General features: G+C 40.7%; 1 protein-coding gene across 1 annotated transcript in view; it reads right to left on the bottom strand.

Moving 5' to 3' along the window:
* Positions 1-16,324, bottom strand: part of LOC138952651 (CDAN1-interacting nuclease 1-like) — a 44,602-nt gene extending 28,278 nt beyond the window's left edge. Inside the window, exons 1-6 of the mRNA XM_070324352.1 lie at positions 16,157-16,324; positions 9,507-9,552; positions 8,441-8,505; positions 7,732-7,789; positions 5,730-5,805; positions 4,985-5,079 (exon numbers count right to left, since the gene is read on the bottom strand). Coding sequence (XP_070180453.1) covers positions 4,985-5,079; positions 5,730-5,805; positions 7,732-7,789; positions 8,441-8,505; positions 9,507-9,552; positions 16,157-16,251 — 435 coding nt within the window. The 5' untranslated portion in view covers positions 16,252-16,324. The remainder of the gene's footprint in view (positions 1-4,984; positions 5,080-5,729; positions 5,806-7,731; positions 7,790-8,440; positions 8,506-9,506; positions 9,553-16,156) is intronic.
* Positions 16,325-17,671: the final 1,347 nt, after the last annotated feature.

Genomic DNA, 17,671 nt, shown 5'->3' with positions numbered 1-17,671 from the left:
AGAAAAACAAACTACTGAAAATACACAAGTCTCTAGGACGTAAAACTTCAGCAGAATAAACTAGCACTAACGTACCAGCTACAAGCAGCTACCAATGCTACTGGTAAACGCTCAAAGTCCGTAGCACGGACCCAAACTAACCAGCAAAAAACGCCACGTGTAAGCGAAAAATGGCGACCAAAATGGCGGCCACAGCAACAAACTACTGAGCAAAATTCGTAAGTCCGCGGACGGAAAAATTCTCAGCAGAATGAACAATGCAAACAACAACAAAAAGGAACAATCTCACCGCTAGAAACAGCTATGAGCAGACGGGGAGCCGAGGCCGGTAGGTGTCAAGCAGACAGCAAAACCGGCCTAGGAGCGAAATCAAGCACGACCTGTCTCTCTGGCTGAAAGATGTCGAATGAGGGTGTCTCGTATCGGGTACGAGATCTGTGGCGTGATGCACGCTACGGGAGGCAACCCAGGGTAGCAAGCTTGCTACTTTTTTGCTTGGGTTGCTTCCCTTATACTATAGACGGGATAGCGTTTTTCAGTCTACCTAGCATCTCGACTGCGTCAATGCTAATATGTGACTCGGAGTAAGAATATGTAATTTAATCATCATTTCATGAGATTGACATTTCCCTTGGGCGTTTGTAATTTTACCTTGTTTTTTCCATGAACTTGCCTTTTAATTTTTAATTTTTATTTAACCAGTTTTGAGTGCAAAATGTTTGTTTAATGACTTTTGACTTGTTCAGACTGGAATGTAATGTTCACGAACATTAACTGCAGGAACTTTCTGTATAAGCTGATGGTGTAAATATACCACTATTTGGGAATGTTTTGGTTAGTTTTCTGTTGTGTTTTTGAGATTCTTGCCATCCATTTTTCAATGAATTTGTACATTTGAAGACATCTTATCCTTATTTTGCACTTCCTGCATGTAACACCTGGCATTTTGGCATTTCTTATTCTCTTGTCACATACAGTGTGTCTTCCTGACTTTGTGTGTCAACCGGAACATGCGACACAGTGCCATTTTCATGTCTTCCTTGACCCCGTTACATTTGACACAGCAGGGACTAGTTTTTCTACTTTGCTTTCTTTTTCATGTGATTTTGAGGTTTGTTTGAGTTGCAAATGATGGTTTTAATAAAATATTCTAGTCTTTGAAACATCTTCTCTGTTTTTAATTTTTTTACGGGATTTCTTGTGACTGGAGTGTGTCAACTGTAACTCAGGACATAGTGATGGGTGTCTTATTTTTCAAAATACAAGGTCCATTTTAGAAATTCCTCAATGAATCTCTTTTGGGATGTAAATCTTACTTGCTGAGTAAATTTGAAGCAAATCAGTTAAGAACTTATAAAGATACTTATGAAAATGCTGTGTCTCGCGTTATAGTTGACACACAGCTATGTTGATGCGTTTTTTTGTTTTTTCGCAAAAAGTAAAGCCCAAGTTATCTTTTTGGTTATGGAAATAGTTACAATATACAAAGTCAATTAGTGTGTAAAGATTAGACAGTATTATTTCCAGTTTGGTTTTCAACCCCAAATGTCCCATTTTGGCAAGCACGTTTTGGCACAGGCTCATATATATAGATATATCTGTCTGTGCGTGAGTTCATGCATGTATTGATGTGTGTGACAGTTGTCAGAGAGGGAAGGGGCAGTTATCCGGGGGGCAATTGTCCTCCCATGGCGGGGGGCAGTTGTCCGAGGGGCCATTGTCCTAGGGGGGCAATTGTCCTAGGGGGGCAATTGTCGGGGGCAGTTGTCGGGGGGCAATTAACCTGCTACCCTTCATAACATATACAGTAAAACCTGCGAGCAAAGGACGCTCTTGGGCAGCCTTGCCACTGTCCTTTGTAGCAAGGTGTCCTTTCTTATGAATATGAATGCGCCAACATTTTTTTTGAGAAAAAAAAACCCAACAGCCAAATGAGTTACATGATTGTTTGTTAGTGGTACATGTAGTTTTATTGTATGTATGTGTGCATGTTTATAAATAAATGGAAATAGAGTGTCTATGCATGTTTAGTTCTTTCATTTTCTTTCATATTACATGTAATAACAAGAAGAGCAAACGCTCGATCGAGTCACTTTCGCAGTTCTGAATATTATATGAGGCATCAGATGGACAGGAAGAAATTGCTATTCACAACACAATGAGTCACGTTCACATAAAATTTGAGCCCGGTCACTTTTATAGTTTCCGAGAAAAGCCCAACGTTAAGTTGTGTGTTGCCGAACAGAAAAGGCTAGTTATCTCCCTTGTTTTTCTGATAACGTTCGTAAAAGGCTACAGATGTAAATACTTTGATGTAAAGAATAATCCTACAAAGTTTCAATCACATCCGATGAACTTTGTCAAAGATATAAAATGTCTAATTTTTCCTTTGACGCTGACCTGTGACCTTGAAAAAGGTCAAAGGTCAACGAAACCATCGTTAAAGTGTAGAGGTCATTGGAGGTCACGACTAAACAAAATATGAGCCCGATCGCTTTGATAGTTTCCGAGAAAAGTCCAACGTTAAGGTGGTGTCTACGGACGGCCGGCCGGACGGCCGGCCGGACAGACTAACACTGACCGATTACATAGAGTCACTTTTTCTCAAGTGACTCAAAAATGAAAACCAAAACTTGATGTTCAGAAAAACAATTGTTAATAAAAATTCCAAACTGTGCATTAGTCATACAGAAAGTGACAAAGAGAAAAAGTTCAAGGATAGGCTGCAACATGTATGTACAAAACCACAATCAGTAAGTTTATCACTGGGGTTTGCGGAAAAAGTCAGAGAGAGAGAGAGAGAGAGAGAGAGAGAGAGAGAGAGAGAGAGAGGTGCAATCGGTTTCTTACGACCTGAAGCAATGGGCCATTCACGGGAAGATTCTTTGATCGAGCTGTTGAAAACCACTCGAAGAGTTCTTCGTTCAACTCATCATAGGTTGTTTTTCTTCTCTTAACACATTTTGCCGTCGATCTGGCACCGGATTCCCACTGACTGAGAATTTGTGTTCGATCAGCTTTTATGTTGGAAATTTGAGTTTTTCCGCAATTCAGCTCATCAGCAACTTTTCAAACGGACAGCCCCTTGTCCAATTTCTTTATGACATCGACTCTCTTCTAAAGTCAAAAATGTTCGTTTTGGCATGGTGAGACGAAGACGAAGGATGAGACGAAGATGCATCACAGTACAGAAAGTAGAAACCCGAAATGCAAATGTTTGTAAGTTCACGGCATCGACCAATGAGCGTGCACCATACAAAAATCTACTTCTTTCAAGTGCTGTCGTTGGCTTACAAAATAAGATTCTCGCGCGTTCACATCGCCAGCGAGATTGTATTTTTGCAGAACCAAGATGGCGGACCAGCGTCTGCTAAAAGCTGTCTGCTTCAAGGGTTTGTCCGTTGTTGACAAGTAACGAACCCAATCGGGACCAAAAAAGGGTGTCCGCGTCCGCGCCTTTGAGGTGTTCGCTCTTTTAACTCATTCGCTGCGTGTCGGAACTGGAATTCCGACACCTGTGTTTAGCATTGGCCGCGTGCCTGTACTTGAGTTCCGACGGATATCACGAATTTTTAACGGTGTAAACGGTCCTGCTGACCAAGGGAAACAACCCCTGCAATGAACTTCTATCTGTCTACAGTGGAACCATTCACTGTTAACAGTTTCTTCCCTTCAATTGTTGGGATTAATTTGATTTTGTTGACGGTGTGCGACCCACGTGTTTTGACTTTTCCAAGATGGCGGATCGTTCTGCTGACAAGACGTATAGTAACTTGAAAAGAGTGCTAGAACTTGTTATTCAGTACGGTTCTGATCTTGACCTTAGTGATGATGATAGTGGAGAGGATATTTTAGATTCTGGTGACGAGTTTGTGCCAATGGACGATCATTTGGGTGATGATTCGGGCAATGAAAGTGTCGATCATGACATTGTGTATGATGAACCCATGACGTAGAAAGTTGTTTGTCTTTTGCTTCAAAGAGGTAGTTTTACTGGATGTGAAGACAACAAAAGGTATGTTCTTTCAAATGTTTCATATATTTTGTAAAAAAGCAAGTTTCAAACTTTGCAAAAATGTAAGGTAGGTAAGGTTATTTTGTGTTGTTGATTTTTATTATTTTTTTAAAAATGGGTCAAAATCGTGCGATTTGAGGGAACACAGGGAAATTTAACAATTTAGACGCGCCTCGATTATGCTTGACACTCACCAGTTCAAGTCTATTTAACAGTAATTTTTGTTTCTGATTCACCAGCAACACTCTGATTCACCAGCAACACTCTTGACATTTGAAACAGTGCATATCAGCTTGATTTTGTGAGAAAAAGTACTGCAACAGTGAGTTACTGGTGTTTCATTCAAGAACACATTTTTTTGTGTGTGCTTCAAATTGGATATTTTGCCTGGATATGAAGACAACAAACGGTATGTACTTTCAAATGTTTCATATATTTTCTAAAAGAGTAAGTTCCAAACTTTGCAAAAACATAAAGGTTATCTTGTGTTGTTGATTTTTAATAATTTTTTCAAAATGGCTCTAAATCGCGCGCAGGCAGGGAACACAGGGGAAATTTAGACGCGCCTTGAACGAGTTAAGGTGTTTTTGAGTGTAAAATACATCCGTCCTCACTTGAATTGTCCGTTATGCTAAGGTGTCCGCCGAAATAAGGGTCCGCTAGATGCAGGTTTTACTGTTCTACTCTTCTTCTTCATTGAAATTAAAAACCTTTTATGTAACCGACACTAATTTCACATTAAACAACAGGGATGTTGCTAGAATTTATTTTCTTCTACAAATTTGTCAAAATAGCCATTCAACTTTCAGCCATTTTTGGAAGTTCAAGACCGTGCTTGGCGCCACCTTCCCCCAACAGTGAAAAACAGGTTTGCACCTCTACCGAAATAATGGCAAAGTTTTTGTTGACTCTTAAGAAGTTTGGACATTTTGCTGACTGTCAACATCTAAACAGCTACCTTGAACCTACCTCATGCACAGCCATGGCCAGCACCACATGCGGCAGTTTCTGCGGGTTCTTGAACAGCTGCGAGATGATCATTCGCTTTGGGGTTGTCTGCTCAACTGGGAGACAATATAAACCAAGTTTTTAATTTTAACACTTAATTACATTGAAACAATCCGGAAAGCAATTTTTGGATGTATGCTCATCAATTTGAAGCCTTATTTAGGTACCTAGTTTACGCGTTAGTACCATTCTCCTCTTAGTCCCCGATTATTTTAATATGCTGCTTTTGTTGTTCTGTAATAATTTTGCTGGCACATTTGAAATTATGAGTCCGTATGATTGTATAACAGGTGTATACAGGTAGTGTATGTGTGGGTGCGCGTAAGTGAGTGAGAGGAGGAGTGAGAGAGAGAAAGAGATTCATATTCACAATATGTGCATTTTAATTACGCGATTTTATCATATACATTCAGTTATTCATACATATACAACAACTTTTTAAACCACGATGGTGAATTCATTTAAGTTATCTGAACATCGGTGATGACTGTGACTTGTTGTTGTAAGCCTTTTGACTTTATGCAAGGAGTGTATGGATGTATGAGTGTTTCTAATAGATGTAATGCTATTTGGCAGAATAAATTCTTGTTCTCTTCTTATTCTTGTGTTCTCAATGAGCTTGTGGACGTTACTGCCTTGCAAAACCAGCTAAGGGGCGCAACTCCAGCAGAAACACTCATGGAAAGTTAATCTGCTTTATACGTACAGTGGCGAGGTTTTGGGTTCTGCTCCAGGTATTCGTCCATCAAGATTCTGGCCAGCATGCAGGGAGACAGGTCAAACTGGAACAAAACACACAGTGGTGAGTGACACACACCCTGATGACCAGAGAGAAGACCACAAAAAACACACAGTGGTGAGTGACACACACCCTGATGACCAGAGAAGACCACAAAAAACACACAGTGGTGAGTGACACACACCCTGATGACCAGAAAGAAGACCACAAAAAACACACAGTGGTGAGTGACACACACCCTGATGACCAGAAAGAAGACCACAAAGTACACACAGTGGTGAGTGACACACACCCTGATGACCAGAAAGAAGACCACAAAGTACACACAGTGGTGAGTGACACACACCCTGATGACCAGAGAGAAGACCACAAAGTACACACAGTGGTGAGTGACACACACCCTGATGACCAGAAAGAAGACCACAAAGTACACACAGTGGTGAGTGACACACACCCTGATGACCAGAAAGAAGACCACAAAGTCCACACAGTGGTGAGTGACACACACCCTGATGACCAGAAAGAAGACCACAAAGTACAGTCGAACTTGCTTAAGACGAATCACTGGGGATCGGGAAATAAGTTCGTCTTAACCGAAATTCGCATTAAGAGAATTGATTGATTTTTTTACTGTCACAATTTTAGAAGTAAAATTTAAAAAGTCGTGTAAAAGCATGTACATGCACATTCTGATCAATCTCCGATTTCATGGTGTCCACCAGTTCTGGTGCATGTACTACCCTGGCCAAGTTTCCTCTCAAGACATCAAAGAGACCGCCCCATAGATTAAACTCCCCATAGGTTAAACTCGGTCACTGACCCGGGTGCAGGAAGTGTTTCCTCTCTCATATGAAAGGGGAACCACCTCTCATAAGCATAGCTAAAACTGGGTCAATGACCCCTGGGAAGAAGGTCAGTGTCTATAAAGAAGGCCACCCAGCCATCACAATGGACCTGCCTTTGATCTCGCCTCACACACAGATCCTTGTAGCCTTGTGACTTTTAGAGACAAAGCGGCTCTGGGGCGACTAAAACGTGTTTGTTAAAAGAGGGGTTCGTTATGCAAATGATATGATATGTCGATATCGGGACGAGTTTAAAGATTTCGCCATAAGCGTGAGTAAATTACAGACATTATGCATGCTTGGGAATCCAAAAAGTGCTCGTTATAAGCATAAGTTCGTTACAAAGAATTCGTTTCAAGCATTTTTTTTAAGCATGAAGAAAGAGGTATTCAGTTGGGAACTTAAAACTAATACGTTATAAGTCAAAATTTGTAACTAGCGTGTTTGTTTTAAGTGGGTTCGACTGTACACACAGTGGTGAGTGACACACAGCCTGATGACCAGAGAGAGGACCACAAAGTACACACAGTGGTGAGTGACACACACCCTGATGACCAGAGAGAAGACTACAAAGTACACACTGTGGTAAGTGACACACACCCTGATGACCAGAGAGAAGACTACAAAGTACACACTGTGGTAAGTGACACACACCCTGATGACCAGAGAGAAGACCACAAAGTACACACAGTGGTGAGTGACACACACCCTGATGACCAGAGAGAAGACTACAAAGTACAGACATTGGATTCCGAAATCTCTATTTATACTGAAATTACCAATAGTGAGCAAATCTGTAGTTAATACCTTAGTTTTGGTTCTGGTTTTGACAAACAAAAACCCTTCACCTAGGGCTTTGAAAATCAAGGACAAGTGTAAACCACAGGAAAAAGTGCTTATCTGACACTCAACAGCAAAAGTGAGGAAATAGCTAACTTTACTAGTGCCTTCTTTCTAAAGATATTTTTTACCAGCTAAAAAATATCCAGCTACAGAACAAGCAAACAGTCTGAGCAAATTGACAAACAGAAATAATTTTAACTCTGTCATGATAAATAAGCACTAGCTTTTAAGACTAACAGTTCATGGGTGAAACACAAAATCACATGCACAACAAGAGGTACCTTTCTTGCCATGTTGATAATGATGTGCTTTTCTTTGTTTGCAGCTTTCTCGAAAAACCTGGAGGAAAAGACATTACATGATGAACATTTCCAATTGAAAAAAGTGCAATTCATTGCCCCACCTTTAAAACTAGCAAGTATTTGACTTTGAGCACATCAAGTCTGAAATTAAAAGAGCAGAAAATCTGCAAAATCAAAGTCTCCAAAGGGAGATTTCTTAATACAGTACAAGAGATTTTAAAAGGGGATTCCACTGTCTACATACATACATGCACATAACATGCAGGTGAAAGTCATCACTGTATGTAACAGTCCATATGTATCAGCAGAATAGATAAAATAATAATAATTAAAACAAACAACTAAAAATACAGCGAGAGAGAAAGAAAGAGAGAGAAAGTGTGTATGTGTGCGCGCATATGCGTGCCTGTCTCAGTGTCTGTGAGTGTCAAGTTCCGCAAAGGTGATCCAATGTTGCCAACTGGAACTAAAAAAACAATCAATTCACTCTAAGTGTTGCACAAATAAAACTATTCAGATTTTCTAGTAGTAGTATTAAAAAAAAAACATTACATATCATCCCCGGAAATCGGTGTATGCTGCCTGAATGGCGGGGTAAAAACGGTCATACACGTAAAAGTCCATTCGTGCAAAAACATAATTGAACGTGGGAGTTTAAGCCCATGAACGAAGAAGAAGAAGAACTTACATATCATAGTACAATTTTCTTCTCTCTGGTGAATTGTGTTTGTGATGAGTTTTCTTCATCTTTCTCTGGAGAAAAATTACACATCATTAGTAATCACTAAATCAGTTTCATAAACAAATACATGAATGTTCTACAATAGACAAGTCATAATCTCACAAAACTGAGAAAAAAACTGGCTGTGAAAGTATCTCCCATTGGTACAAATCCTCTATCTAAATTTATAAAATATAAAACAGTTAATAGCAATGAATAAATAAGCAGAAAACAGACAATGAACAGATAAATATACATCAATTCAAAACAAGGTGATAACACAAATCTCACAATCAAATGAGACAAACCTGAAGTGAGGTCAGCACTCATCAGACAAATAGTCATGTCAGCTACTTAACGTAACTGAGTGCACAAAGCACAACAATCATCCTTGAGTGGCAAAGGCCAGTCAAAGAGAATTGAGAATTTTAAAGCTTGTCAGCTTCTGTTAATTAATTAATGGTCCTATAAAAACTGCCATGGGTACCCAAAGATTCCCAAGAGCATACAAGGTGACAACAGCAGCCAGAGCCCATCACAAACAGCTATTGCACATCTCACTGGTGTGCTGTCTTCCAACGTACCAAAAACGTCAAGCTACTTTAAATAGCTCAGCTTTGGCAGGGAGACAACTCCATCAATGCAGAGCAACTGCCTGTGACAAAAGGGGACTACCCTGTCAGTGTCACATTAATCCCCCCCCCCCCCCCCCCCTCCACTCTATATTCTTACTTTGATGTGTATAGACCAGAAGCGCCTAATGTGATATTTTTTCTCAATTTTACCTCAAAAGTGGGGGTTGCGCCCTATATAACGAAGCGCCTTATAGTCCGGTCATTTAAAATTTTGACCACTGTGTAATGTCAGTCACCATTAACAATGTGACATATTAATATTCCAATTGAATTAAACCATTTAAAAAATTTATCAATCAGAAAATCAAATTACCAAACAAATTCAAGCAATAGTAATTAGTATTGTTTTAGTAGTTTAGTATTGATATAATTAATAACACACTTTGCATGTACCTTACCTGATATTCTTGAGAGTATATGCTCCCAATAGTTTCAATTGGGATCCTGAAAGACAGATTTAAGAAAAGACAAAAAATGTTTACAATATCAACTGTCTACTGTTTGTTGTATGTTAATTTTTTGTTCTTAATAAATGTAATACTATAATAACAGTAAAACAAATAACTGAACTATATGTACTTTTCTTTGGGTAGGCAAACTGAGAATACCTAGTACTTTTCTAGTGGCATAGTCCCGAACTAACCACATGTGACTGGAAGTAAGTGATGTACATGGTACAGTCATACTGGAAAGAAGAGTGACCATCTGATTTTCACTCCCTTGTTATTGTGAACACTGAACGCCACACAGGACTTAATCGGGTTATTCACTTATTGCCTTTCTACTTCTCACCCATAATATCAGATTCACACTTTACAGAAAACATCGTCTAATTTCACCAGAATCAGATCATCTGAAACCAATTTGCATCTCTTTGGATAAGCAAACTGAGAAAGTGAGAATACCTGGTACTTTTTACATTCAGTAAAGTTTTGACTAAATGTTTTAACATAGAGGGGGAATCGAGACGAGGGTTCTGGTGTGTGTGTGTGTGTGTGTGTGTGTGTGTAGAGCGATTCAGAGTAAACTACTGGACCGATTATCATGAAACTTTACACGAGAATTCCTGGGAATAATATCCCCAGACGTTTTTTTCATTTTTTTGATAAATGTTTTTGATGACTTCATATCCGGCTTTTTGTAAAAGTTGAGGCGGCACTGTCACACCCTTATTTTTCAATGAAATTGATTGAAAGTTTAGCAAAGTAATCTTCGACGAAGGCCGGAATTTGGTATTGCATTTCAGCTTGGAGGCTTAAAAATTACATAATGAGTTTGGTCATTAAAAATCAGAAAATTGCAATTAACATTATTTTTTTATAAAACGATCCAAGAACAATTATACCTTATTCTTCATCATTTTCTGATTCCAAAAACATACAAATATGTTATATTCGGATTAAAAACAAGCTCTGAAAATTAAAAAATATGAAAATTATTATTAAAATAACATTTTCGAAATCAATTTAAAAACAATTTCATCTTATTCCTTGGCGGTTCCTGATTCCAAAAACATATAGATATGATATGTTTGGATTAAAAACAAGCTCAGAAAGTTAAAAAGAATAGAGATACAGAAAAGCGTGCTATCCTGTTCAGCGCAACCCCTTCCGCGCTTTTCTGTCTTGTCAATTTCACTGCCATTGCCGGGGCGGGGATGTAGCTCAGTCGGTAGCGCGCTGGATTTGTATCCAGTTGGCCGCTGTCAGCGTGAGTTCGTCCCCACGTTCGGCGAGAGATTTATTTCTCAGAGTCAACTTTGTGTGCAGACTCTCCTCGGTGTCCGAACACCCCCGTGTGTACACACAAGCACAAGACCAAGTGCGCACGAAAAAGATCCTGTAATCCATGTCAGAGTTCGGTGGGTTATAGAAACACAAAAATACCCAGCATGCTTCCTCTGAAAGCGGCGTATGGCTGCCTAAATGGCGGGGGAAAAACGGTCATACACGTAAAAGCCGTGGGAGTTTCAGCCCATGAACGAACAAACAAACACACAAAACTGCCATTGCCACAAGCGTTGGACTGATGATTTTACGAGTATACGGTCTTGGTGATAAAGTGCAGTGCGTTCAGTTTAATTCTGTGAGTTCGACAGCTTGTATTTTCGCCTTACGCGACTTGTTTACTATTCTAGTGGCATAGTCCCGAACTAACCACATGGAACTGGAAGTCATGAGTGGAGGTCATGAGTGGACTAGTGGAGGTAGCCCCAAGGGAAGGCACCCTGACACTGGTCCCAAGATCAACCAGGGGGCACACCACCAGACTACTGGTCCCCCAGTCCCGCACCGACTCCCACAGAACATCGTTCTTCCCGTCAGCGATCCGCCTCTGGAATACCATCCCCCAAGAGGCTGTGAGCGCAGACTCCCCCCAGGCCTTCAGGACCATCGTTGAGGCCTGGCTCCGAGGTGGGTGAGCCCATGTGCACCCCCTGTCAGAATCCACTCCCTCTGCCCCCCCTCCCCCCCTCCCTCCATCTCCTGGGCCCGTATGCATGAACTGGAAGTCAGAAACACTGGAAGTAGAGGCCTCTTTTGAAAGTGGGAACTCCCGAAGTTAACTTTCCAACTGTTCCCTATGCATGAACGCCGTAGTGCTGACTTCGAGAGTATTCAGTCAAAGTCGCGAAAATTGGGGGAATCCCAACTAGTACATGTATTTGTTAACGGTAAGCTTGGCGACCAGAAGAAACAAGTCTCATCGCGAGTTCAAAAGGGCGAACGTTGTGCGCGCTGTAGTACTAACAGCGTTATTGCTGTTGTTTTTTGAATGGTTAAACGAAAGGGTCGGTTCAAACCTGCGATGATTGTCTTGGAATCGAATGACTGCCTAGCTATGACAATGACTTTGTTGACCTGAATGTTAGGGAGAAAAATAAATGATTATGTTGAACTTTTTTTCTCCTTTTTTTAAATTTTTATCTCAGTTAGCAGGCAGCTTCAACCCTTTCTTTTTTTGTTGTTTTCTTTTTTTTTTGTTATCGGGGAGCATCCGTCTTTATTGATCTTTTTTTCTGTTCTTTTTTCCTGCTTTTTATATTAATGTACAGTTGAAAGTCAAGATTGGATTTTTTGTGAAAGCATAGGACAGTTTCTTTACGCAATTAAAAACAAGTCACGTAAGGCGAAATTACTACATTTAGTCAAGCTGTCAAACTCACAGAATGAAACGGAACGCACTGCATCGTTTCACCAAGACCGCATACTCGTAGTTTCGTCAGTCCACCGCTAAAGGCAGTGAAATCAAGTCAAGTCAAGTCAAGTCAATATTTATTTTAAAAAAAAACCTAGGGTTACATGAATAAAATAAATAAAAATTGCAATAAACACGACAAAAAAGATATATGTAATAATGAGACACAACACTTCTAATTAACCGAAAATAAATCAAGCTTAATTCATAACGGATATGACGTCATCAAAGGTATTTATCGAAAAAAATAAAAAACTTCCGGGGATACCATTCCCAGGAACTCTCATGTAAAATTTCATAAAGATCGGTCCAGTAGTTTGGTCTGAATCGCTCTACACACACACACGCACAGACACACACACATACACCACGACCCTCGTCTCGATTCCCCCTCTATGTTAAAACATTTAGTCAAAACTTGACTAAATGTAAAAAATGAACACAGAGACAAAAACTGGTTGTTGCAGCCTGAATGCAATTCAGGCCTATAAAGAAAAAGATTAATAAAAAAAAATAATTAAAATTTTTTTTGCTCCCAGCGGCACTTGAACCCAGAGCGCCGGATCGAATTTCCGAATCCGTAAACACTGCACCATGCTACTCGTGTGAAGAATGCGTGATGATAAAATGTAATATGAGTCAGTTATTCAGTCGTGATGGTTTGAAAGCTCACCACCTTCACCGAATGACTCGAGCTCGTTTTTTTCGGTTAGTAACTGATCGAACTGTCGCTTTTGAGCCACTCTGTTTCAAGCATTTCACCTAAATTAAACAAGAATGTCACAGTTCGTGTTTATTGTGCAAGGTAGCCGACCGTCTCATTGTAGCCAAGTTACGACAGTTGCTCGATTGACACATTTCACGTCTTCGATATTCTGTCTGAGCTCATTTCCCAATGAGCTGCCTAAAAAACAGGAATGTCCTGCAATTGTAGTATGCGTTGGAGGTTTCTTTTGGATGGGTAAGGACCCTTAAGAAGCGATATCGTCGTATAATAATGTCAAGTGAGAGACCCTGCAAATTAACATTGAAAGTGGGAACTTCGGAAGCAAAGTTGCCAGCTACTCGGTATGCAAGAGCTAAATTGAAAGCCGAAGTAGTGGCTTCGAGAGTTCTGAGGTCAAGGTCGAGGAAATTGGGGGAATCCCAATTAGTGCGCATGCGTTTGTAAACGGTAGGCTTGGTGACCAGAGGAAACAAATCTCATCGCGAGTTCGTAAATGGGCGAACGTTGATTGCGCTGTAGCTTTTACTATAGTTGTTGCTTCTGCCTGGTTGAACGAAAGGGTCGGTTCAAAGCTGTGATGATAATGTCTTGAAATTGATAGACTGTCTATAATAATGATTTGTTGACCAGAATGTTGGGGAGAATAAAACATTTTTTGTTTATGTGGTAGCGAAGTCGGTTATGTTAAACCTCTTCTTTTTTTAATGATTGTGTATCGGTAAAACTGTTTTGGACAAAATAGGTTGGTTAGAGCGAATGTTTGGGTTACTGGTAAATTTGAAAAGGCAGAAATCAATCAGTGTTTGGGGAATCAAGATATAAGGTGTAGTGAAAAGAAGATAAGTTCAGTGACTTTCATATTAATTGTGGAAATTAATGGTGGGTTCAAGTGCTAGTCTTTCGGATGAGATGAAAAACCGAGGTCCCTTCGTGTACACTATATTGGGGTGTGCACATTAAAGATCCCACGATTGACAAAAGGGTCTTTCCTGGCAAAATTGTATAGGCATAGATAAAAATGTCCATCAAATACCCGTGTGGAATAAAGGCCGCGAAAGGTGAACATTCGCCTAACAGGCTTGAGGTTTGCTGGTCGATGTGAATGCGTGATATATTGTGTAAAAAATTCCATCTCACACGGCATAAAGCGCTTTGAACTTCGGATAAGGCGCTATATAAATAAAGAGAATAATAAAAAAAATTAAAAAAATAAAAAAATAAAGAAATGTGTGTCCGAATTTTTACAAAAGATAAATTGTACTTTGGTATAAAATTTTGTTTGTCCTCGTTAATTGTGAACAGGATAATTATAATGTTTATATAAAGTTCAAAGTCAAGATTGGATTTGTTTAGCCTATGCGCGTGTGTGCATGTGTGTGTTAGACATAGACATAGACATAGAACACCGTATTATCTCAATTACGAGAAACTCGGGTGTGGCGAATCATAATAAACAACATAAAACGTAAGAACATCAATAAAATATCAAGGCACAAATACTCAGCTCATAATAGTGTGTGGTAAGGGGGGATGGGGTGCACACACACACACACACACACACACACACACCATCGAACACACGCACACACACACACAAATGCACATACACACACACGCACGCACAAACAAACACACAATTATACCCGCACGCACGGACACACAGGCAGGCAGGCACTCGCACAAATACATACAAACACAACCACACCCCCCCCCACACACACACACATGTGCGTGCGTGCACGCAAACAAACGAATAAACAAACGCACAACTACACATGCACGCACGCACGCACACACACACACACACACGAACACACACACACACACACACACACACACACACATGCAAACAAACGTATGAAGGAACAGACGCACAATTATACCCTCACGCACGCACACACAGGCAGGCAGGCACTCGCACAAATACATGCAAACACACACACACACGCACACACACACACATAGCAATGACACAAAAAATAGCAGAAACTTACACTTCAACACTCGAACACACACACACACACACACACACACACACACACACACACACATGCACACAACGACGCCCATTTTCATAGAAACACAGTAACCCCCTCGTATAAGCGGGAATGAAAGAGTGGTGGCCAATAACTCAGAACAAACAAAAGTCAAAGCTGGCAACTCAGGTTTGTATTCAGGGAAATTTGCACGAAATGCATGCACAAGATACAACTTTTCCTTCTATTTTCTCTCTTTGGGACTTTCATTTGCGTCAGCTCGGTTTGATATGAAAAACTGAAGAAAAGCCCTGCCTTTTTGCACTGAGAAACTGTGGAAGTAGCGTGTTTACTACTGGGTCTGGCTGTAGTACATTTACCCTCATTTACTTCCTCGTTAGCTTCCAAAGTAAACTCTTTTTTTGTCCCATGCATGCGAAAGTGAGGATGTACTTCCGATGTCGCTCAAAACTTTAGAAGTAGTCGCCAAATACCCCGAGTTACTCCCTCGCTTTGCTTCGAAGTAAACCCTTTTTCCGGCCCATGCATACGAAAGTGAGGCAAGTACTTCCGATGTCACTCAAAACTTCGGGAGTTGTCGCGAACTTCCCCCATAAGCATACGGGCCCAGACCCACCCCCCCCCCCCCTCTCCATAAGTGATTAGTAGTGATATAGGTAGAATCTATCGCTCTTGTTCGTCTTGTTTGTATTGTTTCGTCGGGGCCTAAGTAGCACTGGGTCGGTGGGTGGTAGGCTAGCCCCTCAGCCCAGGGCCTGAAATTGGGCGCCATGGTAAATTGCGAAAAGCAATAGCTTGCCTACCAACCCACCCCTGTTTTGATTTTCATAGACATGTACACTATCCCCATTTCACTCTTGGGAAATTAGGCCCACCGACCGAATTGAGGATAGTTGCCCTGTACAGGGATTTCCTCACTATCTTGAAGAAGAAGAAGAAGAAGTAAGTGATGTACATACAGTCATACTGAAAGAAAAGCGACCGTCTGATTTTCACTCCAGTGGTAATGTATGGTGAACACTGACAGTGACAGCCGGACAGTACTTCAGTGTTAGTTATGTAATAACAGACGAATGTATACCAGAATGTATAGTCCGTGTTCCACGATCTAAACGGGTTTACTCACTCTGGATACATTATTCCAACAGATCTTTTCAGCTGCCGTCTTGATCTGCATTTTGGGATGATTTCTTTGAGCTCCAGATACAGAGATAACTTCATTCTGCCTTGTACCCCATGCACATCGTCAGAAGCGGTAACCACAGTGCAACCAAAAGTAGCCCGGTTGGGGTAAATAGAGTGGTCATTGTATCTTAAAACAAAAATGGGTCGTTGTGCCAGCCAAAATGTATAAATAAGATTTTGGTTTTGTTTTGTTAATGAAAATGTTGACAATGGTAGTAATGGAATGAATGTAAGCAAAATATAGCGTAGCCAAACAGAAAAATGTATCAGAAGCAATGACTTCTGTTTCCGTCTAAATATGTATGAAGTTTTATCTATTTCAGTAATATAGCACTGTTTAGACATTATAAGGAACATTGTGGACACATTCATATATATATGCTCTTAATAACTACAGACAAGCAAGGGATACTTGATATAGCATTAAATAGCTTGAATTAGCCATTTTGAAATTGAAAACCAGTATTGCTGTGGCTGAAGAACAAAAATGCTTGTTCTAGATCAGTCGATTTGCATATTCGTACTATTCCCAAACAGCACAGCATTGTTTGGGTGGGAAATTCGATTTCCGGTTCCATATTAAACAGTTCGAATGATTTGTGTTGACTCAATTTCACTGTAATTCTGTACCACTCGCTTAAAATGTGTATTGTTAACCGTACAGATGATGACGTCAAAACCAAAAGTTTCTCTGCGTAAGAAGCACAGACTAGTAAAGGAGGTAAGCGACGTCATTGTGATTGACGAAGACCCTTTTGATGAGGTGAGGAGTCCGACAAGAAGTCGCGGTCAGGCTGGTCAAACAAGTGTCCTCTCTCCTCGATTCCGCTCGCCAGTAGCCACGCCCACCTCCAAGAAAGGGAGACCGAAGTCAAGCGCTGAGGATACATCTTTAGATGAAAGTTATGGTGGGTGAATTTTATTGCATTGTATGTTCAGGATCAGGATACGATACATTGCAGGAACCTTTTTAGGTTATCATCGCAATAGACGAGAGAGCGCAACACCTCAACATTTTAAAATCTTAATAAAAGGGTTTAATTTTTCTTAGCCTATTCTCTTTTTCTAGGGAGGTCAGTTTGTGGACCTGGGGGGGCGGTTGAAGAGCAGGTGGCATCCGAGTGACATCCCCAGCCTTCCCCCACACGCAGATCCCCAACCCCCTATCCCTACCAAATTTAAAAGCCGGTTAAGAACATTTTTGGTGCTAGTGCGGAGTGGCCGTCATGGCGCCTCCGCGAGCGGGGATGTAGCTCAGTCGGTAGCACGCTGGATTTGTATCCAGTTGGCCGCTGTCAGCGTGAGTTCGTCCCCACGTTCGGCGAGAGATTTATTTCTCAGAGTCAACTTTGTGTGCAGACTCTCCTCGGTGTCCGAACACCCCCGTGTGTACACGCAAGCACAAGACCAAGTGCGCATGAAAAAGATCCTGTAATCCATGTCAGAGTTCGGTGGG

This window comes from Littorina saxatilis, linkage group LG17 (genome assembly GCF_037325665.1).
Source record: "Littorina saxatilis isolate snail1 linkage group LG17, US_GU_Lsax_2.0, whole genome shotgun sequence".
Classification (NCBI taxonomy): Eukaryota; Metazoa; Mollusca; class Gastropoda; order Littorinimorpha; family Littorinidae; genus Littorina; species Littorina saxatilis.
The sequence above is the reverse complement of the archived record's forward strand: the minus strand, read 5'-3'. Positions and strand labels throughout refer to the sequence as shown.